The sequence below is a fragment of the Maylandia zebra genome, linkage group LG9, assembly GCF_041146795.1.
Source record: "Maylandia zebra isolate NMK-2024a linkage group LG9, Mzebra_GT3a, whole genome shotgun sequence".
NCBI lineage: Eukaryota > Metazoa > Chordata > Actinopteri > Cichliformes > Cichlidae > Maylandia > Maylandia zebra.
Window position 1 is genome coordinate 2,237,552 of NC_135175.1, and position 21,607 is coordinate 2,259,158.

The following is a 21,607-nucleotide window of genomic DNA, read 5'->3' on the forward strand; positions in this document are numbered from 1 at the left end:
CTTCACCCTCTACACCACAGACTTCAGCCACTGCACAGAGACCTGCCATCTTCAGAAGTTTTCTGATGACTCTGCGGTGGTTGGATGCATCAGCAGGGATGATGAGACAGAGTACCGGGCTGTGGTCGACTCCTTTGTCACGTGGTGTGAGCAGAATCATCTGCAGCTCAACGTGGCAAAGACCAAGGAACTGATCGTGGACTTCAGGAAGACCAGGAAACACTTGACCCCTGTTTCAATCCAGGGGGTCAGTGTTGACATTGTGGAGGACTATAAATACCTTGGAGTACACATTGACAATAAACTGGACTGGGCTAAAAACACCACAGCACTTTACAGGAAGGGCCAGAGTCGTCTCTATTTCTTGAGGCGACTGAGGTCCTTCAACATCTGCCAGAAAATGCTGAGGATTTTCTATGAGTCTGTGGTGGCCAGTGCGATCCTCTATGCTGTTGCATGCTGGGGGAGCAGGCTGAGGGTCAAAGATGCCAACAATAAACTGATCCGTAAGGCCAGCAATGTTGTGGAGATGGAGCTGGACTCCCTCAAGGTGGTGTCGGAGAGGCGGATGCTGTCCAAGATAAAGACAATGTTGGATAACACCTCCCACCCACTCCATGACATGCTGGTCAGTCACAGGAGCTCGTTCAGTGAGAGACTGAGATTACCGAAAAGCACCACTGAACGACACAGGAAATCATTCCTGCCTGTGGCCATCTCCCTGTACAACGCATCCACTTAACACACTGTTTGCTGCTACAACTACACGTTTCTTTTCCAAATATTTATTTATAAGTGACTTATGTATGTATGTATGTATATATATGTATATATTGTACTATTCTTAGTTAGCGTATTGTCTGTCTTGTCTTAATGTTGGTTTAAAATGGAGCACTGTAACAAAAAATAATTTCCCCCAGGGATCAATAAAGTATTCTGATTCTGATTCTGATTCTGATTCTGAAATGCTAGAGAAGTTTTGTGAAATATTATGTGTAAAATAAATATTTTATAGAAAATCGCGATTTTGTGTAAATGTTAATTCGTTTAAGCTAAGCTATGACACAGAAACTAAAGTAAGTGTGTGAAGTTACTCTATGGAAATTATAAATACTTCACAAATAAAGAACATGGAACAAACTGAGTAGCTACTTCTTGAGTATCAAGTACTAAAGAAGCAGACAGCACTCATCTTTAAATTTGGCCGTCGCTTGTATATTAAAACAAACCCTAGAAAGATGCCAGAGCACAGTACAGTATCACTCCTGGGTAAAAAAGTGAGATTTTAAAAGACAAACAGTCTGTCACAGCTGGAGAGAAATCCTTCCCGCTCCACCACAATCACCCACACATGCAGGGCCTTGGGGTAAAGGTATGTCACCAGGGTGCAGGGTAGGCACCCCCGTCCCCTACTGGCTGCCTGTGCCTTAATTTTATCTCACAACTTAGACATTCATGCCTCCCCCCACTGCAGGGAAAAGGGTAACACCACCTGGGTCTGGGTGCAGTTCCCCCTCCAGGGGCAAGGGTACCTAGACCTGGGGTATAGAGTACGCTTGGGGAGTGTGATCGTGTGTGCAGCGTCTCTTTATGTCTGTCTCCACGTTGGTTGAGTGTGGAGTAAGTGCATATGAGAGCATGAGGGTGGGAATGGATGTTTGTATCTGTGTGTGCCTGTATGTCTGTGTCTATATGTCAGGTTGGGTGTCAGACGCCACCTCTCTGGGGACATCTCAGGCCCTCCAAGATATGCAGGCCTATCTCCCCCCACCACTTCCCCTGCCAGTGGCGGACTCCCTCAGGTATCGGTGCGTTGGTGGTTCTTTGTGTCTGGATGGGCGTCCAGGTATACAGCGGCTCACTCCTTGATGGCTGCTTGTCGGGGCCTGGAGCCTGGGGCTCGCTCTGGCCCCTGTGGGGGGGTGGGGTGCCCCCGGCCTCTCGGCCTGGGGCTCGGTCACTCAGGCACAGCTGGCTGCCGGCGGAGCTCACGGGCGCGTCACTGCAACTCCCCCTGGCTTCTGCTCCGCGGCTGCTGGGTGAGCCCTCATCTGGGACTCACGGCAAAAAATCACGGTTTTAGTAACGCAGTAACGCAGCGTTCCTACGGGAAAGTAACGGTAATCTAATTACCATTTTTGCAATAGTAATCCCTTAGTCAGATTATGTTCAGCCCTGTACTCATCTGTTTCCAATCATTGTCATCATTCGACCTGTGTATTTAAGTTCCTTGGTTTCACCAGTTCTTTGTCGTGTCATTGATGTTGATGTTGCCAGTATTGTCGTTCCCGTTTGTATTCAGTTATTCAGTCAGTTAGTCAGTCTTGCCGTTCCTGCTTTGTTCATTCACCCGCTCCAATAAATCCTCGTCATTCCGCACCGTGAGGCGGTTTAATGTTGCAAAGCACCTCTTTTTAACTTCAGTGGATATTATACATGGTTATGCTCAGGATATGTCAGCCCATTTCTACTGGAAATGCCTTTTGGTTAAACTTTCAGCAAGGAATTTGCATTTGCACTGTTAAATATTTATATAACTTTAATGCACATAAACAGCTTCTTGTTTAAGTGAAAATAAATGGATGTTTGTTTGTTTTTTGCGCTAATAAAGTTGTGGAGTTGTATTTTTTTCCGCATCAATTATATCATCAGTTATATCGTTATCACAAATTTTCAAATATGTATCGTGATAAATATTTTTGGCCATATCACCCTGCTCTACAACAAAGCACTATTTTTGGTAGAGCATGCTAGCAGGCCGTCGTTATTACCGTGTTTTTTGGAAAATACGGCACACTTGAAATCAATCCTTTGACTTTTCTGAAAATCGTCAGTGCCCCTTATAATCCCGTGTGCCTTATGTATGAATTCTGGTTGTGTTTACTGACCTCGAAACGATTTTATGTGCACGGCGCTCGAAAATCTGTCAAATGCTTTAGTACGACTTTGCTAAGCTACGAAGCCGCACCGCTTGATGGATTGTCGGAGCATTACGGCTATCGTAGGTGGAGCCTCGTGGAGTGATACGTACTGTGCTTCAACATAATATTACCATATTGTGTGTGTATAACCTCTTTTTAAGTTTTGTGGATATTATACATGGTTATGCTGAGGATATGTCGGCCAGTTTCCACTGGAAATGCCTTTTGGTTAAACTGTCAGCGAGGAATTTGCATTTGCAGTGTTACATTTTTATATAACTTTAATGCACTTAAAAAACAGCTGCTTGTTTAAGTGAAAATACATTGATGGGTTGGTTTTTTTTGCACTAATAAAGTTGTGGAGTTGTAAAGTATTTTGTCTAGTGTCAATTATATCGTCAGTTATAATGTATGGTGATAAATATTTTTGGTCATATCGCCCTGCTCTAGGAGCAATTACAGCTGATCCAACAGACTCTGGATTGCTGTGTTTGACCCTGGCATTGCTGTAATGACTAAGACAACAAGAGGGATAATTTTCATCATCTTCTTGGAGTTGCAGTATTGTGTGTGTCAGTGTGTGCAAACTGCATGTATGTCCTGGACACACACATTGGCCTGTGCTAAATGACCTATATAACAGAGACAATCTGTTCTCCTCACCATGCAGGCAGGCAGTGATCGTCCAAAGCCATGCATCGATCACTTATGGGCACTTGGGTACACATTGGTTCTGACACAGAAAATCAAACAAATCAGATCATCAGAAAGCATTGGAAGCTTTTTTGAAAAGGTTTCATTGTTGTGCTTTGCTTAAAGGATAAATCAACAGTCACACAGGATGGCTGTAGGAGGTAGAGCAGGTCATCTAGTAATTGGAAGGTTGTTGTTGCTGCTTCAGTCTCCAGGACCAACTATTCTTTGGTCACATACTAACCCCAAGTTGCTCTCCGATGCATCTATCAGTGTATGTATGTGTGTGAATGTCAGACTGAAAGCACTTGAGCAAAAAAGCATGGAAAAAAGTGTTTGTATGAGGTAAGTTTGATAAACAATAAACTGGACTGGTAAAAAAGCATCACTGCACAGTGCAGGACAGGCCAGAGCCAAGGTAGCTGAGGTCTTTTAACATCGGACCATGCTCAGGATATTCTTTGAGTCTGTGTGATCAATGCCATCCTCTATGCTGTTTCATGGTTTCCAAGATAAGGACAATGCTGCAAAATGCCTCCCACCCACTCCATGAGGTGCTAGCCAGTCACAGGGGCATGTTCACTTAAAGATAGGGCTGGGCGATATATCGAGTTTTTTAAAAATATCGATATATTTTTATACGAGATGTAAGATGTGACAATATCTTTTATATCGATATAGTCTATGTTACGTTATAATTATAGTTGTGGAGCCACAAGTTTGCCTCTCTTTCGTCCACTTTTGTCTTTACGCAACGTTACTCGACCTCACCTCTCCTTCACTGAACACAACTCCCCCTCCTCCCACATCGCTTCACCTGCAGGCAGCGACAAGATGGGCACGGCAAATCTCCGTTAACGAGTTACTGCGCATCGCCCCGTGCGTGGGGCTGGATGGCGTCAATGTGTTAATGAGCTAACCACGCTAACGAGCTAACCACGCTAACGCCATGCACGGCCTGAAATCCTTTCATTTTCTCAAAAATCGACAGTGCGCCTTATGTATGAATTCTAGTTGTTCAGGGTCAAAAATGTTTTAGTACGACTTTGCTAAGCTACGGAGCTGCACCGGCTTGATGGATAGTCGGAGCATTACGGCTACCGAGGAGCCTCGCGAAGTGATACGTACTGTGCTTCAGCGTAATATTACCGTATTGTGTGTGTGTATAAGGACCATAAATGGCACCTGTAAGAGACACGGTTATGAAGCAGATTTCAAACTCCAGGCTGTCAGTCACGAACTGTGAAATCTGTCTCTGTTATTATGCTCAGCGTCTTTTAGTTTACATTTTGACTGCACAATTGTGAGCTCTTTGTTATGCACAAAAACAACAGTTTTGTTTTATTTATGGAGCACTTTTATTATATAATAAATGCTCATAATTTATTTTTGAGTAGTTTTTTTCATGTACATCTATGTATGTTAATAAAAGTGCCTGTGTGACATCTGGGACACAGCTTTGACTAAGAACTCTCTTTTTGTTCGTACCTTATGGCTTTAAAAAAATATCGAGATATATATATCTTATATCGCCATCCTGCTAAAAAATATCGAGATATGAATTTTGGTTCATATCGCCCAGCCCTACTTAAAGACTAAGATTGCCCAAATGCACCACTCAACAACACAGGAAATCATTCCTGCCTGTGGCTATCTCACTACACAAGCACCTTGAGGCAACCGTTGTGATTTAGCGCTATATAAATAAAATGTGACTGATCTACCAAAATTACTCCAAGAGCACGTCAACCAATCATCCAGGAGGTCACAAAAGAACCCAGAACATAATTAAGGAACCGCAGGCTTCACATGTCTAAGTTAAGGTCAGAGGTCATGATTCAACAATAAGAAAGAGACTGGGCAAAATGGGATCCATGGGAGAGCTCAAAGAGAAAACCACTGCTAACCAAAAAGAACACAACAGTGTTACATGTGCCAAAAAACATCTTGATTATCTCCAAGACTTTTGGGGAAAATATTCTGTGGACTGACGAGACAAAGCTGAACTTTTTGGAAGTCACCTCTTCACAAAAGGACCATCATACCAACAGTAACATATGGTGGTGGTATTGTGATGATCTGGGGCTGTTTTGCTGGCTCAGGACCTAGAAGACTTGCTGTGGTAAATGGAACCATGAATTCTGCTGCATAGCAGTAACCCACCTGAGATTGTGAGACTACCAGGCGCCCTGTGGGTTACTGTTGGGAACAGCAAGCGACACAGACTGTGCAGAGATAGGTGACACGGAAACAAAAGCAGGGATGCAGAGCGGGGCTATCACGTCCAGCAGCAAAAACAACAAAACAAACCCTATTTCCATCCATCTTTCTCACCAACGCCAGCTCCCTCGCAAACAAAACGGAGGTGATACAATCAGAGACAACAAAAGGATTATACTAAACACATATGGCTGGATGTAAGAAAAACTCACAGCTAGGTAGAGTGCAGCATAGACGCTAAGCGCAGCCTCTTTGGATGGGAAAGTCTTGCGGGCACGTAGGATGTCGTCCTGGTTTCCTGTGCAGGCCTCCTGGTGGCTGATGTAGCGCAGGGCCTGCTGGCAACCCAGTGCTGTGTAGTTTGGCTTACAGACAGTCAGGAAGTACGGTGCCAGGTTTCCTGTCACTACCTGCCCTGCGTTGACAAAGATGTCAACAGTGAAGAGGCCAAAGGTGTAGACTCCTGGAAACAAACAAAAAAATGTTAAGACTGACGAGAGAAATGCTGCTGTTAGCAGCAACATAGTACTGAGACTGAAAAGTGAGGTGCTAATTAATATTAATGAGATACAGTCAGATTTTGTGAAACTTGATATTCCTCAGTTCAACACAACTCAATATAATTTTATTTATATAGCATCAAATCACAACAAGAGCTTTTCAAGGCGCTTTATATTGTAAGGTGACCCTACAACATTACAAAAAAAAAAAGAGAAAACCCCAACAATCAAATGAACCCTTTGAGCATATGGGAATGAGAAAACTCCCTTTTCACAGAAAGACACCTTCAGCAGAACCAGGCTGAGGGAGGGACGGACATTTGCCGCGACCGGGTAGGGTTCAGGGAGGAAGACAGGACAAAGACATGCTGTGGAAGAGAGCCAGAGATTAATAATAACTAATAATTAAATGCAGAGAGGTGTATAAACACATAGTGAATGAAACACTCAGTGCATCATGGGAGTCCCCCAGCATCCTACAGTGGGGCAAAAAAGTATTTAGTCAGCCACCGATTGTGCAAGTTCCCCCACTTAAAATGATGACAGAGGTCAGTAATTTGCACCAGAGGTACACTTCAACTGTGAGAGACAGAATGTGAAAAAAAAAATCCATGAATTCACATGGTAGGATTTGTAAAGAATTTATTCGTAAATTAGGGTGGAAAATAAGTATTTGGTCACCTCAAACAAGGAAAATCTCTAGCTCTCACAGACCTGTAACGTCTTCTGTAAGAAGCTTTTCTGTCCCCCACTCGTTACCTGTATGAATGGCACCTGTTTGAACTCATCATCTGTATAAAAGACACCTGTCCACAGCCTCAAACAGTCAGACTCCAAACTCCGCCATGGCCAAGACCAAAGAGCTTTCGAAGGACACCAGGAAAGGTATTGTAGACCTGCACCAGACTGGGAAGAGTGAATCTACAATAGGCAAGCAGCTTGGTGTGAAAAAATCAACTGTGGGAGCAATCATCAGAAAATGGAAGACATACAAGACCACTGACAATCTCCCTCGATCTGGGGCTCCACGCAAGATCTCATCCCGTGGGGTCAAAATGATCATGAGAACGGTGAGCAAATATCCCAGAACCACACGGGGGGACCTGGTGAATGACCTGCAGAGAGCTGGGACCAAAGTAACAAAGGTCACCATCAGTAACACACTACAACGGCAGGGAATCAAATCCCGCAGTGCCAGACGTGTTCCGCTGCTGAAGCCAGTGCATGTCCAGGCCCGTCTGAAGTTTGCCAGAGAGCACATGGATGATACAGCAGAGGATTGGGAGAATGTCATGTGGTCAGATGAAACCAAAGTAGAACTTTTTGGTATAAACTCAACTCGTCGTGTTTGGAGGAAGAAGAATACTGAGTTGCATCCCAAGAACACCATACCTACTGTGAAGCATGGGGGTGGAAACATCATGCTATGGGGCTGTTTTTCTGCCAAGGGGACAGGACGACTGATCCGTGTTAAGGACAGAATGAATGGGGCCATGTATCGTGAGATTTTGAGCCAAAACCTCCTTCCATCAGTGAGAACTTTGAAGATGAAACGAGGCTGGGTCTTCCAACATGACAATGATCCAAAACACACTGCCCGGGCAATAAAGGAGTGGCTCCGTAATAAGCATTTGAAAGTCCTGGAGTGGCCTAGCCAGTCTCCAGACCTCAACCCCATAGAAAATCTGTGGCGGGAGTTGAAAGTCCGTGTTGCTCGGCAACAGCCCCAAAACACCACTGCTCTCGAGAAGATCTGCATGGAGGAATGGGCCAAAATACCAGCTACTGTGTGTGCAAACCTGGTAAAGACCTATAGTAAACGTTTGACCTCTGTTATTGCCAACAAAGGTTATGTTACAAAGTATTGAGTTGTATTTTTGTTATTGACCAAATACTTATTTTCCACCCTGATTTACGAATAAATTCTTTACAAATCCTACCATGTGAATTCATGGATTTTTCTTTCACATTCTGTCTCTCACAGTTGAAGTGTACCTCTGGTGCAAATTACTGACCTCTGTCATCATTTTAGGTGGGGGAACTTGCACAATCGGTGGCTGACTAAATACTTTTTTGCCCCACTGTACGTTTATTACAACATCACCTGGTCCAGCCCTAACTATATTCTTTAGCAAAAAGGAAAGTTTGAAGCCTAATCTTGAAAGTAGAGATAGTGTCTGTCTCCTGAATCCAAACTGGAAGCTGGTTCCACAGAAGAGGGGCCTGAAAACTGAAGGTCATGAAGATATGTTGGGACCTGATTATTCAAGACCTTATATATGATGAGAAGAATTTTAAATTCAATTCTGGATTTAACAGGAAGCCAATGAAGGGAAGCCAATACAAGAGAAATCTGCTCTCTCTTTCTAGTCCCTGTCAGTACACTAGCTGCAGCATTTTGGATTAACTAAAGGTTGGTTTTTAGGACATCCCAATAATAATGAATTACAGTAGTCCATAAGAAGTAATAAATGCATGAACTTTAAATTTAAATTTATTTTATTATTTTACATTTAAAAAATTTTTCCTGGGGACCCTGTGACACCCCATTGAAGAGCCGTAGGCTGGATCTCTTAAGATCTCACTGTTGGGTTTGTAAGGCCATGTTACTCCTAAATTTCTCTTGTTCAAAGAGAAGATATAAAACAAAGTTCTAAGCTAATCGACCTTAGTGTTCTCCTTTTTAAAAGAATCGATAAAGAATCGAAAATGGAATCGGAATCGTGAAAATCTTATCAATACCCATCCCTACATATACACACATACATATATATACACTGTAACATGCCTCTGTGGGATAGGCATTTATCCTGGCTAATGCTATAGCTCCCAATGACAATGATTTTGTTTCTCAGCACTACTTTAACAATGAGAGATAGAAACTATTTTTATACAGCAAAACATAATAAATGGCATTTGCAATAAGAAAAATGTGTGATTCGCACAAGTAACCTCGTTGTGCTGCCTCTTCTGTCTGTGCTTTATCTTCCAACAGAATGATGGTGTTGCGACACTGGCAAAGTGCTCCATAAAATAACAAGGACAGGACATAAATCATTCAGCTTACTTGTACTTTCAGTGTGAATAATTCCCTCTGTAAGCAGCCTGTTCATCTCCTCTGTTCCTCACTCCTATGTGAGTCTGCACACAGCCGGCCTTGAACAAAATCCCCTGCTGCTCACCATCACACACCCACTGTGACCATCACCCAGGTGCCACTGTCCATTCACGCTGCTCCTAACCAAACCAACCAAGCATGGAGGGCTTTAACGGAAATAACAGCTTCCCTCGTACAGGAGCCCAGCCCGCTGACGCGCTAAATTACCTACTGACACCGAGTCGGACAATCGCTTCTTACACACACACTGAAAGAGGTGTTTACCACACAAAAACACACACATATGTATATGAGGTTCCATGATGTGTTGCTGGGTCAACCACAGAAGCTTTTCCAATCACTGTCAAGCGTCTGTGCTGCTGCAAAACTAATTCAGCCAAGGCTATGAAGTGTGCTGCGAGACATTAACAGACAGGCGGCACTGCAACAGTTTAGTGTGGCATATCTTTCTTCTTCTTTCACGGATTCTAGTTTTAAATGTCACTGCGTGACTCATTGCTGTTCCTTTGTCATCCCCCAAGAGCCACTGAGGCTTACTGCCGACAGGTCATTTTCTTAATAAGCATCAAATAGGTTTTGTCAGGCATCATGTGACTCAGTTACCAAGTGCTCGCCGCACAACGCATCGTTTTGACTCTGTCCCACTTTCTGAAGCGAGTGTGGAAAATGTGGAGGCGCTTACAGCGAACCCATCCCCCTCTTCCTCTTTGTTGTAGGGAACACAGAGAGAGATGATCAAAATTGCTTATTAGGGCATAAATCTAATGCCTGCTTCAAACAATGCCATGATCTGCCGCAGAGCCGCTGTATAGTTTGTTTGTTCTGTGTAGTCGCTCCTCTCTTGGTGCATATCTGTGTGTCGGAGGGTGAGGACGGGTGAGGCAGTGCACCTCTTATTTGATCTCCAAAGTGCTGCAGTGTGATGTGCAGCAGAGTCACTGTTATCACAGTTTCCCAGATCCCCCCCAAGTTCATAAGCAACACTTTGGAGTGCTCAGCTGTAGTAAGCTGTAAGTAAGTCCTAATACTGGACACAGTGTTAAATACAAAGATGCAACAGCAATACGCAGTGTGACACAGTGTGAAAGTGTTGATTTAACTGTGAAATGTATTTATTGGACAGAGACTGAACTTCAGTTTCATTTTCCCCCGTGGAGCTCGTTGAGTAATTGCGAAGAATTCGTCAGTACTGAAGAACACATAAGCACGGAAGCTCGTTAACATTTACGTTAGCAACTTCTACTTATATGTCCTGTTTTTCTCCCCAATGTTGAACAGCTTTTTTTTTTGTCTAGGCAATTCAACTAACCAGCAGATACGACACCTTCAAGGCATTGACTTTAACTGAGTTAGAGGGCTTGTGGAAAACATTGTTCAAGCTAAACAAAGGGTTAGAGTTAGCAAAGAATCTAAGAATGCAGGAGTAAGGGCAAAGTAAACAGTATCTGCCAGGTCTGGTCCAGTCAGACCAACATCTACTTTCATGTTCCTACACTAAATTAAACACAAATGAGGAAGCAGTTTAAGAACCTGAATGCTCGGAAAGCTCCCGGCCCAGACGGCGTGTCTCCTGCCACCCTCAGACACTGTGCAAACGAGCTGGCCCCAGTGTTTTCTGGCATTTTCAACTCCTCACTGCAGGCATGTCATGTGCCTGCCTGCTTCAAGTCCTCCACCATAATCCCTGTCCCCAAGAAACCTAGGATCACTGGACTAAATGACTACAGACCCGTGGCTCTGACATCTGTGGTCATGAAGTCTTTTGAGCGCCTAGTTCTCTCCCATCTCAGGACCCTCACGGCCCCCCTCCTGGACCCCCTGCAGTTTGCATATAGAGCCAACAGGTCTGTAGACGACGCCATCAACATGGCCCTACACTTCATCCTGCAGCATCTGGACTCCCCAGGAACCTACGCCAGGATCCTGTTTGTGGACTTCAGCTCTGCCTTCAACACCATCCTTCCAGACCATCTCCGACACAAGCTTTCCCAGATGAATGTGCCTGATCCCATCTGCCGGTGGATCACTGACTTCCTGACGGACAGGAAGCAGCATGTGAGGCTGGGAAAGAATGTCTCGGACTCCCGGACCATCAGCACCGGCTCCCCTCAGGGCTGTGTTCTTTCTCCTCTGCTCTTCTCCCTGTACACCAACTGCTGTACCTCCACCCACCAGTCTGTCAAGCTAATCAAGTTTGCAGATGACACCACCGTTATTGGGCTCATCTCTGACGGGGATGAGTCTGCCTACAGGAGGGAGGTTGAACGTCTGGTGTCCTGGTGCAGCCACAACAACCTGGTGCTGAATGCCCAGAAGACAGTGGAGATTATTGTGGACTTCAGGAAGCACACAGCCCCACTCCCCCCAATCATCCTGACTGACACCCCCATCACCTCTGTGGACTCATTCCGCTTCCTGGGTACCACCATCACCCAGGACCTGAAGTGGGAGCCCACCATCACCTCCGTCATCAAGAAAGCCCAGCAGAGGATGTACTTCCTGAGGCAGCTGAAGAAATTCAACCTGCCAACACGGACGATGATGCAATTCTACACCGCAATCATCAAGTCCATCCTCACCTCCTCCATCACCGTGTGGTACGCTGGAGCCACTATCAGGGACAAACAGAGACTGCAGCGTGTTGTGCGCTCTGCTGAGAAGGTGATTGGCTGCAGACTCCCATCTCTGCAGGACCTGTACACCTCCAGGACACTGGGGCATGCAGCTCGGATCTCAGCTGACCCCTCTCACCCTGGATACAGTCTGTTTGACCTGCTCCCCTCAGGCAGGAGGCTCCGGTCCATTCGCACCAGAACCTCTCGCCATAAGAACAGTTTCTTCCCCTCTGCTGTTGGACACATGAACAATAACCATATGACTGTTCCCACCACTAACACATGACCCTACGCTGTGTTCACTGCATCATTCCATGTTTGGCACTGATCACCACCTGCACTCATGTATATATCTTTCAACGTAGCACTCTTAATTCTTATTCTCATGTATATATCTCATGTATAGCTCATGCACATATCTTTCTACGTAGCACTTTTAATTCTTATCCCTACTTTTATTTTTTCATGTCTATTTAAGTGCTATTTATGACACTATGTTTGCACTGAAGCACCGCAGCAATTTCCTAATGTTGTAAACCTGCTCAACATTTGGCAATAAACCCCTTTCTGATTCTGATTCTGATTCTGACAAATCAAACTAGGGGCTGCTCACTACACAATTACTCTTTACAACGCACAGTAAGGAGACAGTCCTCTAATTTGAATAAAGTTCTAATAAATAGCATAAGCATAATGTTTTTCTTATTGTGTTTCCGACCCGCTTCAGGTGATATCACATTCTAAACAGCGTTTAATCTTTGAAAATGAGTTTTTCCACAGCAGCAACAATATCACAAATCTCTCTGAGGGCTCTTTTACTCTCCTATTTGTGTTTCTATAGCTGCTTTTGAGAACAGCCCCTTACAATTCAAACTGCTGATAAGCTTCACCAGCAGGCATTATTAAGACAATCAGCCCTTCTGGTCTGATATGAAAGAATTAGTACACAAATCCTTTGCACTGGCAAGGGAAAGAAAAGCAACAATGTTCACTGAAGACATGCAGGAAAGCTGCTAAAGGATCAGAAAACATCAAAAGCTGAATAGAAAACAATGATTATTTGTATGAATGAATAACACTACATACATAATAGGGAAGAGGCCCAAGGTTTGAAAATAATCTCAGTGTGTGTCAAATAACACACACTACAGAAACAAGGAGCTCAGACAGCAGCAGCATCTTCTTCAACCAGTTAGAAGAAAAAAAAACGAAGAAAGGAAAGACCATAAACAGCAAACAACACACAATGCAGGAGAGTTTAGACAAAAGTTAATTACATGCAATAGTGGGAATCAAAAGTCTAGAGTAGAGGTGTCCAACTCCAGGCCTCCTTGTCCTGCTAGACCTCAGTGCAGCGTTCGATACTGTCGACCATAATATTCTATTAGAGCGATTAGAACATGCTGTAGGTATTACAGGTACTGCACTGCAGTGGTTTGTATCATATATATCTAATAGACTCCAATTTGTTCATGTAAATGGAGAGTCCTCTTCACACACTGAGGTTAATTATGAGTTCCACAGGGTTCAGTGCTAGGACCAATTCTGTTTACATTATACATGCTTCCCTTAGGCAGCATCATTAGAAGACATAGCATACATTTACACTGCTATGCTGATGACACCCAGCTCTATCTGTCCATGAAGCCAGATAACACACACCAATGAGTTAAACTGCAGGAATGTCTTAAAGACAAAGACCTGGATGGCCGCTGGTTTTCAGGCCCCTCTTCTGTGGAACCAGCTTTTTTTCTATCTCTACTTTCAAGTGCCTTGAGACAACTGTTGTTGTGATTTGGCACTGTATAAATAAAATTGAATTGAATTGAATTCAGGTGTGTTGACCCAGGGCGAGATCGAAAACCTGCAGGACACCAGCCCTCGAGGCCTTGAGTTGGACACCCCATGTCTAGAGTGAAGAAGAAACACTCAGTGCATCATGGGAAGCCCCTAACAGCCTAGGCCTATTGCAGTGTAACTAGCAGGGGTCACCTGATCCAGCCCTAACTATACGTTTTAGCAAAAATCAAAGCCTAATCTTGAAAGTAGAGATAGTGTCTGTCTCCTAAATCCAAACTGGAAGCTGGTTCCACAGAAAACTGAAAGCTCTTCCATTTAATTATCTCAATGAGCGCTCAAAGTGCTGAAGTAAAGAAGAAAAAATATTATATAGCAACCATTAACCACTTACCATCTAGGAACCATGAGTAAGCCTGAGAGCAAATTGCTCTATTAGGAAAATTAGGTACTGTGAGGTCTTTAGAGTATGATCGCGTGACACTCGGATGAGCCACTGACAACGTCTAGATGAACAGAATCAACAGTACCATGTCTGAGCAATGTTTTAGCCGATACTAATTCATCGTGTGAGTGTGAGCAGCACACAAACATGAACAATACTGCAGTCCGCCCAACAGCTACAGATGATGCTGACATCAGTGCTTTTTTCAGGTTACACATTGCTCCATCAAATTCCAGAAGCTTAGGGAAGACTTCAAGAGACTTTAGCTGAAAAGAAAATACCTTTGTAAGCAGCAGTGGTGCACTTAAAAAAAAAGGTTAAAGCTGCAGTGCAGTGTGCTCCCAACGGGCTCAAAACTTTTAAATATTGATGTTATCTGGACTGTTTTACATAATGTCACTTACAGAGTAGGCTGAGCACGAACTTTATAAATGTAAAGTTCAACAAGCAAAGCAACAGAGGTAAAACAGACTCCTGAAGATGAGTGCACAAGTGCCCCACGACCCTCGGCTGTGTTCTAAATATAATCTTCCCTGAGCAGCACAGCCTGTGAGTCATTATGCAAAGCTACGCCTGGCCTGAGTGTTAAGGGAAGGCTATGGAGCTGCAAGACGGCTTGGTTCACATCATGCAAATGTTGGCTACAAACATGTGCGAGCATGCATACTTATGCACATGAACAGATACACTCAGGCACACATGCAGAAATGCAAACACATGGAATGTGTCAGGTGTGAATACTAGCACGCTCTAATATTTGTAAAGACGCAAGAATACCAAAGAAAACGTGCAGGAGCCACTGTGGTGACCAAAGTGAGCTGGTCTGTGACAAACACAGAGGAAACTGATGCTACTTCATCGTTTTTCTTCATCACACTACAAACGCAGGTGTACAGTGCATCAAAGCGCTTCATTTGTTCCACATTTGGTCTTGTTACAGCCAAAATGGATTTGACTTAGTGTTGTGTGTGTGTGTGCTCTCTCATCCACAAGCTCTCCTTGAGTCTGTGTTTTCAGTTTGTTTGTTCCTGCCCTGACCCGTGATTGGATTGTTTACCTGTGAATCACCATCAGTAAGAGCTAAGTTTTAAACTTGTGTCTGGCTTGCTGAATTCTGCATTATGGGTCCTAATCTTGCCTGTCAGTGGTGCACAATAAAGGTGCCATCATGGTCCCCTTTGACAAGAGGACAGAGCCTCAAAATAATATCCCAATATTTCAAGGAAAATGTTATTGTGTCCTTTTCAAATAAGCTATTGTCACTGATGGCACTCTGCCTAATTTGCAGCAATATAGTGCCACAGCACAAGCCAAATGTGAGCAGAAAGTAATGATTTCCCTGGACACTGTTTGGAAGGAGGCCCCGGGGCAGACCAAGGAAACACTGGAGGGGTTGTATGTCTCGGTTGGTCTGGGAATCTTTCCATCCATTTCTTTAGCTTATCCGGGGGTTAAGTGGAAGAAAATGGATGGATGGATGGAGAAGTACAAACGTAACTGTGTAACACTTCAGTTTAACAACTTCTAAAGTAACCTTGCAACTCATCAGGAGCTGCACAATAAAACTGAAAAATGTGTGTTAGTTTTGTCCCTGCTTAGTTTAGCTCCTGTCCCAGTTTTTTCTTCCATCGCTGTATTTAGTCTAATCTTGTGTGTGTTACCGTTCCACTTCAGTCATATTTATTGTCCCAGACTCTCTTTGTCTCTTGCTCAAACTTCAGCTTATCCTCCCTTCATTTTTCTAAGTTCCTATGCTTCCTGGCTGTTATTCCAGTTGCTTTCGGTTTCCTTTTAAGGCATTCATCAGCTAGTAAAGGCTCACTCAGGGTCCAGCCCAGTCTGCTGAGGGTGTCTACTTTTGGGTCCTCTCTCTCCCTGCACTCCATTGATGAAAGTTTGCTGTTTCCAGATTTACCAGAAAGACTTTTCTCACATATTGTACAGATCACTGCTTTGTTGAAGTAGCTCCCTTTTTACTGAACCTTTATCAGAGGTGGACACACAGTTGTCAATGTCAGACATCTCTGGGTTTGTCTCGTGTGTTCACATTAACACATGGTGTTGCTACAGAAATATCATCATGATATGAGGCTTTCCTTAAATCATGTAAAATTTATACAGAGATCGTCGCAGGAGATTAGTTGTGCTATGCTATATTGGAATAGATCTCTTAAACTTTAAATCCAGGTGTTTTGAGTCAAGCATCCAGCCAAGCATGTAAATAATGAGTCCTAACCCCCCTGGAAGCATTTAGGAACCACAGCATGGAGACCATGGAAAATCACCGAGCGGTTTCACCAACTGCTGAGGTGGAAAATGCCAAAAAGTCACCAAAGCCTCAAAGACCAAAAACCATTGAGACCAAATGGGTCTCCATAGTCCAACAGTCCTTTTGTAGGTGTAAGGTGTAGTAAGCATAGGACAACCAGTCAGAGTGTACTTATTATTCTTCATTCAACTTAGATAATATAGTGTTACTGTTTCCTTATGTATTTAAGATTCATATTTACCTAATTTCTTTCTTTATTTGACTCGTCCCTGATATCGCACTTTAAAATCTCAAAAAAACGTTGCAAATACGGACTTTTTACAGCTAAGGAAGATACACGTGTGGTTTAAAGTGAAGTTAGAGATCCAGTGATTTATAGTCAGTAACATGTGCCTAGATCAGTTTTACAGCAGGTGCTGTGAATGAATGTTTCAAGGAGGCAAACTGCTAGAGATGGGAGGTGATGTCCCATACAACACACAGCTGTTCATTTGCCCATCTGCCATCCCATCTGTGTGAATGTGAGGTTCACTCAGACTTTTATCACCAAACTTGCTATATTATGCATCGTCTTGTTTTGGAAACAAGTGTTGGTTGTTATAGAATAATTCAAGCTGAAAGATGCTTCAGCATTCGCTGCAGTCCGAGATGGAAGCCTTTCATGCTGACACTGACTAATCAGAAATGTGGCTCTTTCAGTAATGTGAAGACACATGTCATATATCTTGACACTATTTATGTATCATAACCAAAATAAAAAAGTGGAAAACTACAACAGCGGAGCTAACAGGTCTCTATCTTGCTTCACTTTTTAACACTTTGTGCTGATACCTTTTAACACCCCAAAGCAACTCCTCAGCTTAAAAGTCAAATCAACTCAGGAATCTTTTGGCGTTGAGGCTCAGAGATTCAGGCAGGCCCAAGCAAACAGGCGACGTGGAGCCTTCATTACTCCACACAGCACAGCACAGTCTTTCTGGGATTCATTCATCTGTGCTCACTCACTGTGCCAACAAGCCTGCCCAAAGTACTTATCCATAGTCATGCATAAATGCACCATAATCGACACAGGCAGGCATGCTGCATAAAATGGGATTTCCAGATTGTGTATTTTAAAGAGTACTTTATAATTTGGAATAACAGCTGCTACTAATGTTACTGTAAAGAGAAACTGACAGCCCTGAGACCCATTAGATGATAGTAGCAAAAACCTTATTTCTACCCTTTAAAAAAATAAATAGATTTTTAGGGTGCCAGCCACAGGATTTTTCTGGCAAAGGAGGAAATGTAGCTCCTGAGTCAATCCACAACCTAGATTGTAGAAAGTACTACCAGCTCAAGTCAGCTAAGGACAGATGGTAACCAAACTGTCATGTTTCGGCTGTGTGCAGGCAGGAATTGGACCCAAACGCAAACTCACTAGAAACGGGATTGAACTCCAAATGGCAGCTTTAATTGCTAAACAAAGAACGTCTACAAATCCTAAACTGAGAAGAATCTAATAAAACACACACACAGGGAGAAACACACAGCATGACGGAGATCACAACACTGACACAGAGAAACACAGGGCTCAAATACACTGGGAAGTAACGAGGGGAATGAGACACAGAAGGGGAGCACAGCTGGAGAAATCAGAACTGACGAGACAAGTGAGCAAAGTAGGATACACTCACATGAGACACAGACCTTCAAAGTATAACAGGAAGTAGCACAGATGCAAACTAGACTAGGGGAGACAGGAACTAAGAAACACAGAGAACAACAACAAAGAGACACAGAGGGCAGCTACTAACTACTCAGAGAACTAAACAGGATACAAGAAGGCCAAACTAAGACAATAGACTATAGAATAACAACAAAGAACTAAGAGCATAATACAAAAACTCAGAGACACAAGAAACTCAAAGCACTGGCTCACCGACCCAGGACCGTGACACAAACGACCTGCAGAGGACATATTGGAACACTAGATATACAAGTCAGAAACATGTTGGGTTGATTGTCTTTAATAAAGTCCCACGGAAGAATTGTTTACATCAAAGTGTAATCACAATCACAATAACGTCATTTATCTGACACCAGCGATGTCTCCCAGTGTCCATAAGGGGTCACTGTAGACCATAAATTTGCTTCATAGCACGTCATACAAGTTGCTAATAGTAAGGCACGAATATGGCAAAGCTAGCAACAGTTAAACTAAACAGCAAAAAAGTCCTTTAACTTAATTCCTGATACAACTGGATGTAATTATTGAATAGATTATGGCCACTGCTGTTATCTCAGTGCTAAATAATCTTACCAACATAGTATCAATGTACTGAGACACATAATTTTAACATGCACGAACAGTTACAACCAGCATCATGCCAATTAACTTGCCAAGGGAATAACACTTACTGATTCATTACGGCACAACTCAATCACACTAACTCAGTTACAGCTGCAGCAGCTCCTTTAGGTATATCCACTCTGCATGCTCAGCACATGGTGCGCTTGATTCTTGCCTCTAGACACCCCGAGGCAGAGCAGGTAAATTTGAACACGACCTATAATAAACCTAATTCCTTCAACTAAAACAACAGTCTGCAAGTTTCATACCCAAGTGAATCATATTCCCAGAACAATCCAGAGGATCTCTGTCACCTATATTAAAGGGTGCCCAGCATTATTAATTATTAGATAACCACTCTCTATACCCCATCACAGGCCAAGGTCACCACTAATGGGATCATCTCTCAATGTTTAAGCGTGGAGAGAGGGACAAGACAAGGATCCCCACTCTCACCCTAATAATTCGCAGTTTTCTTAGAACCACTTGCCATTCCACAAAAATATCAAAGGTAATCAAACCTCTATATTAGAACACAAAATTCATTTATATGCTGATGATATATTACTGTATTTACAAGAACCAACAAATTCAGTAAAGGACATATTTCATCTCATTACAAATTTTTCACGAACATCAGATTGGTCAAAATGAATTACTAATAATACTTCCAATAAGGAAGAACTCAATGATTCCTGCAGACCAAGATTTGAACTTTTGAGCTATCAAAAGCTAGGTATAATTACCTCCCCCAAATTATCACTCACTTATTCCAAATTAATAATTTTTCCTTAATGATTGCATCAAAATGTTTTCAGTCCTTAGACTATTTAGCTAACCGAATAAAATACATCATAAGATGGATTCACCAGAATGAAGCACACAATCGATGGAATGAAACTTTCAGACTTCCCCTTTATTACCGCTTCAGTTATACGCCATAACTGCCTCAAAAACCCTTTGAGCTTCTGCACCTTAACGGCCTGGTGAAAACCCTTGAAATCACAAACTCAAAATAAAACCTCTTTAAGGTTCTATCAGCCAGTCATCTGTTTAACAACAACAACTAAAGAACACAGTTAAGACAAAAATGTCCAACCCACAGCCCTTTACAACCACTAACACATGTAAAAGATGTTTCAATTTCAATTCAATCTGGCATTTGGAGGTGATGAGGCAGGAGATTGGCGGATCCCGCCTACTCCCCCCCTCCTGTCCTTTCTCTTCCCTTTATCTCTGCCTTGTGCTGGGGTCCTCCTGGCAGGCCCAATGCCTGGTCCCTGCATCCGGCTGTCTGGGGTGGGCACCTTCTGCTCTATCGGGGGATGGCAGGAGTGGTGGGGGTGGGTGGCTGGGTGGCTGGGTGGGCCCATGCAACTGGGGTTGTGCTTCAGCGCCCTGGTTGTGCTGGCAGGTGTCCTCTGTGGGTCTTTTTGCAGTACATCGGCTCCTGCAGGCTCCTTCCAGTCTTTATGTTGTTATGGTGGGTCTGGGATGAGCCATCTATTTTCTGTTAGACCTTGGTTGATGAGCTGTGGGCTCTGGTAGAGACCTTCCTGTACATTTTGTGATTCTACATGCTGGTGCACTGTGGCTTGATCTTGACCTTCATTGTTGCGGCTGCTTAGGGTCTCTGAGTTCATGGGTCATTCTCTCACCACCATAGGTGTTGGTGTTTGGGCTCTGGTGAGTCAGGTGCCTGTGACGAGAGTGGGGGGTGTCCTCACTGCATGAACCACCATACTGCCTGTTGTCATTTCCTCGTTCCTGTTTTTCTTTTTTGGGATGTTGCTATGGTACATTTTCCCTTCATAGATAGCAGATGGTTGTTTGCGGCCGAAACACCCAATGAATCGGGGTTACACAAGTGATGATGTCTCGTATTGGTGGCAAGTGGTAGTTCATGTCAGTCTAAATGAAGAATCATATTGTCACATAAGGGCTGAAACACCAAAGTAGTTTGAGTGCTTCTCCCACCTGACTGAGAACCTTCACAGACATATTCTCCCACCTCCAACCCACTCAAAAATTGTGCTAGTTATTCTAGGGATTCTAGTTCTATCAAGCCCTCTGATTAAGATGTGGGTTTATGAGATTGGGAAATCTTTTATTTACATTTTCCAACTGTTTTGGAAATAGGATTGTGCTATAATTTTCACTGTTCACAAGTGTAGCTGTTCTAAATTTTACTATGAGATTGAGCTGAGAAAGGAACCAAATAGGCTTAATTCAAAATAACAGCATGTCATATTTTCACCCTCTCAGCCCTCCATGGATTTATATTTCATTTGATCTTATTTTACTTTTGGTTGAGTTCCTTGCTGCTTCCTCTGACAAGCCTGTCTTTTTCTTTTGCCAGGCTCAGTGATTAGTAGTTTTTCAGAGGGCAAAGCACTATCCTCGTCTTGTTTTATTTGTATAATTGAGCTGCCATTTGCTTAAGACACTTTTGTACCTTGTAGCAGAGAGAATTACAGAGTTAAAGTGAGGCTTTTAGTTAAGCTATCTATCTCCGTTCTATAGCCTCTACATTGTGCTAATGACGTGTGCTTCATAATGATGAAGTTCTTCCTTCTTGCTTTTAGAATAGCTTTTCCTTTGTTGGATAAAATATTGTTTTTGTGGCAGTTCTCCTCTTCGAGCCAGAGCCTCGGTTTTAGGGTAAAGCAATTCTGAATCTGCATTAAAGTCATTCTT

At 43.2% G+C, this 21,607-nt stretch overlaps 1 protein-coding gene across 2 annotated transcripts in view; it reads right to left on the bottom strand.

Moving 5' to 3' along the window:
* plppr5b (phospholipid phosphatase related 5b) overlaps nucleotides 1-21,607 on the bottom strand; it is a 115,296-nt gene that overhangs the window by 58,823 nt on the left and 34,866 nt on the right. For both annotated transcript variants that reach the window (XM_076887886.1, XM_004572899.5), the window contains exon 3: nucleotides 6,047-6,297. In XM_076887886.1, coding sequence (XP_076744001.1) covers nucleotides 6,047-6,297 — 251 coding nt within the window. The remainder of the gene's footprint in view (nucleotides 1-6,046; nucleotides 6,298-21,607) is intronic.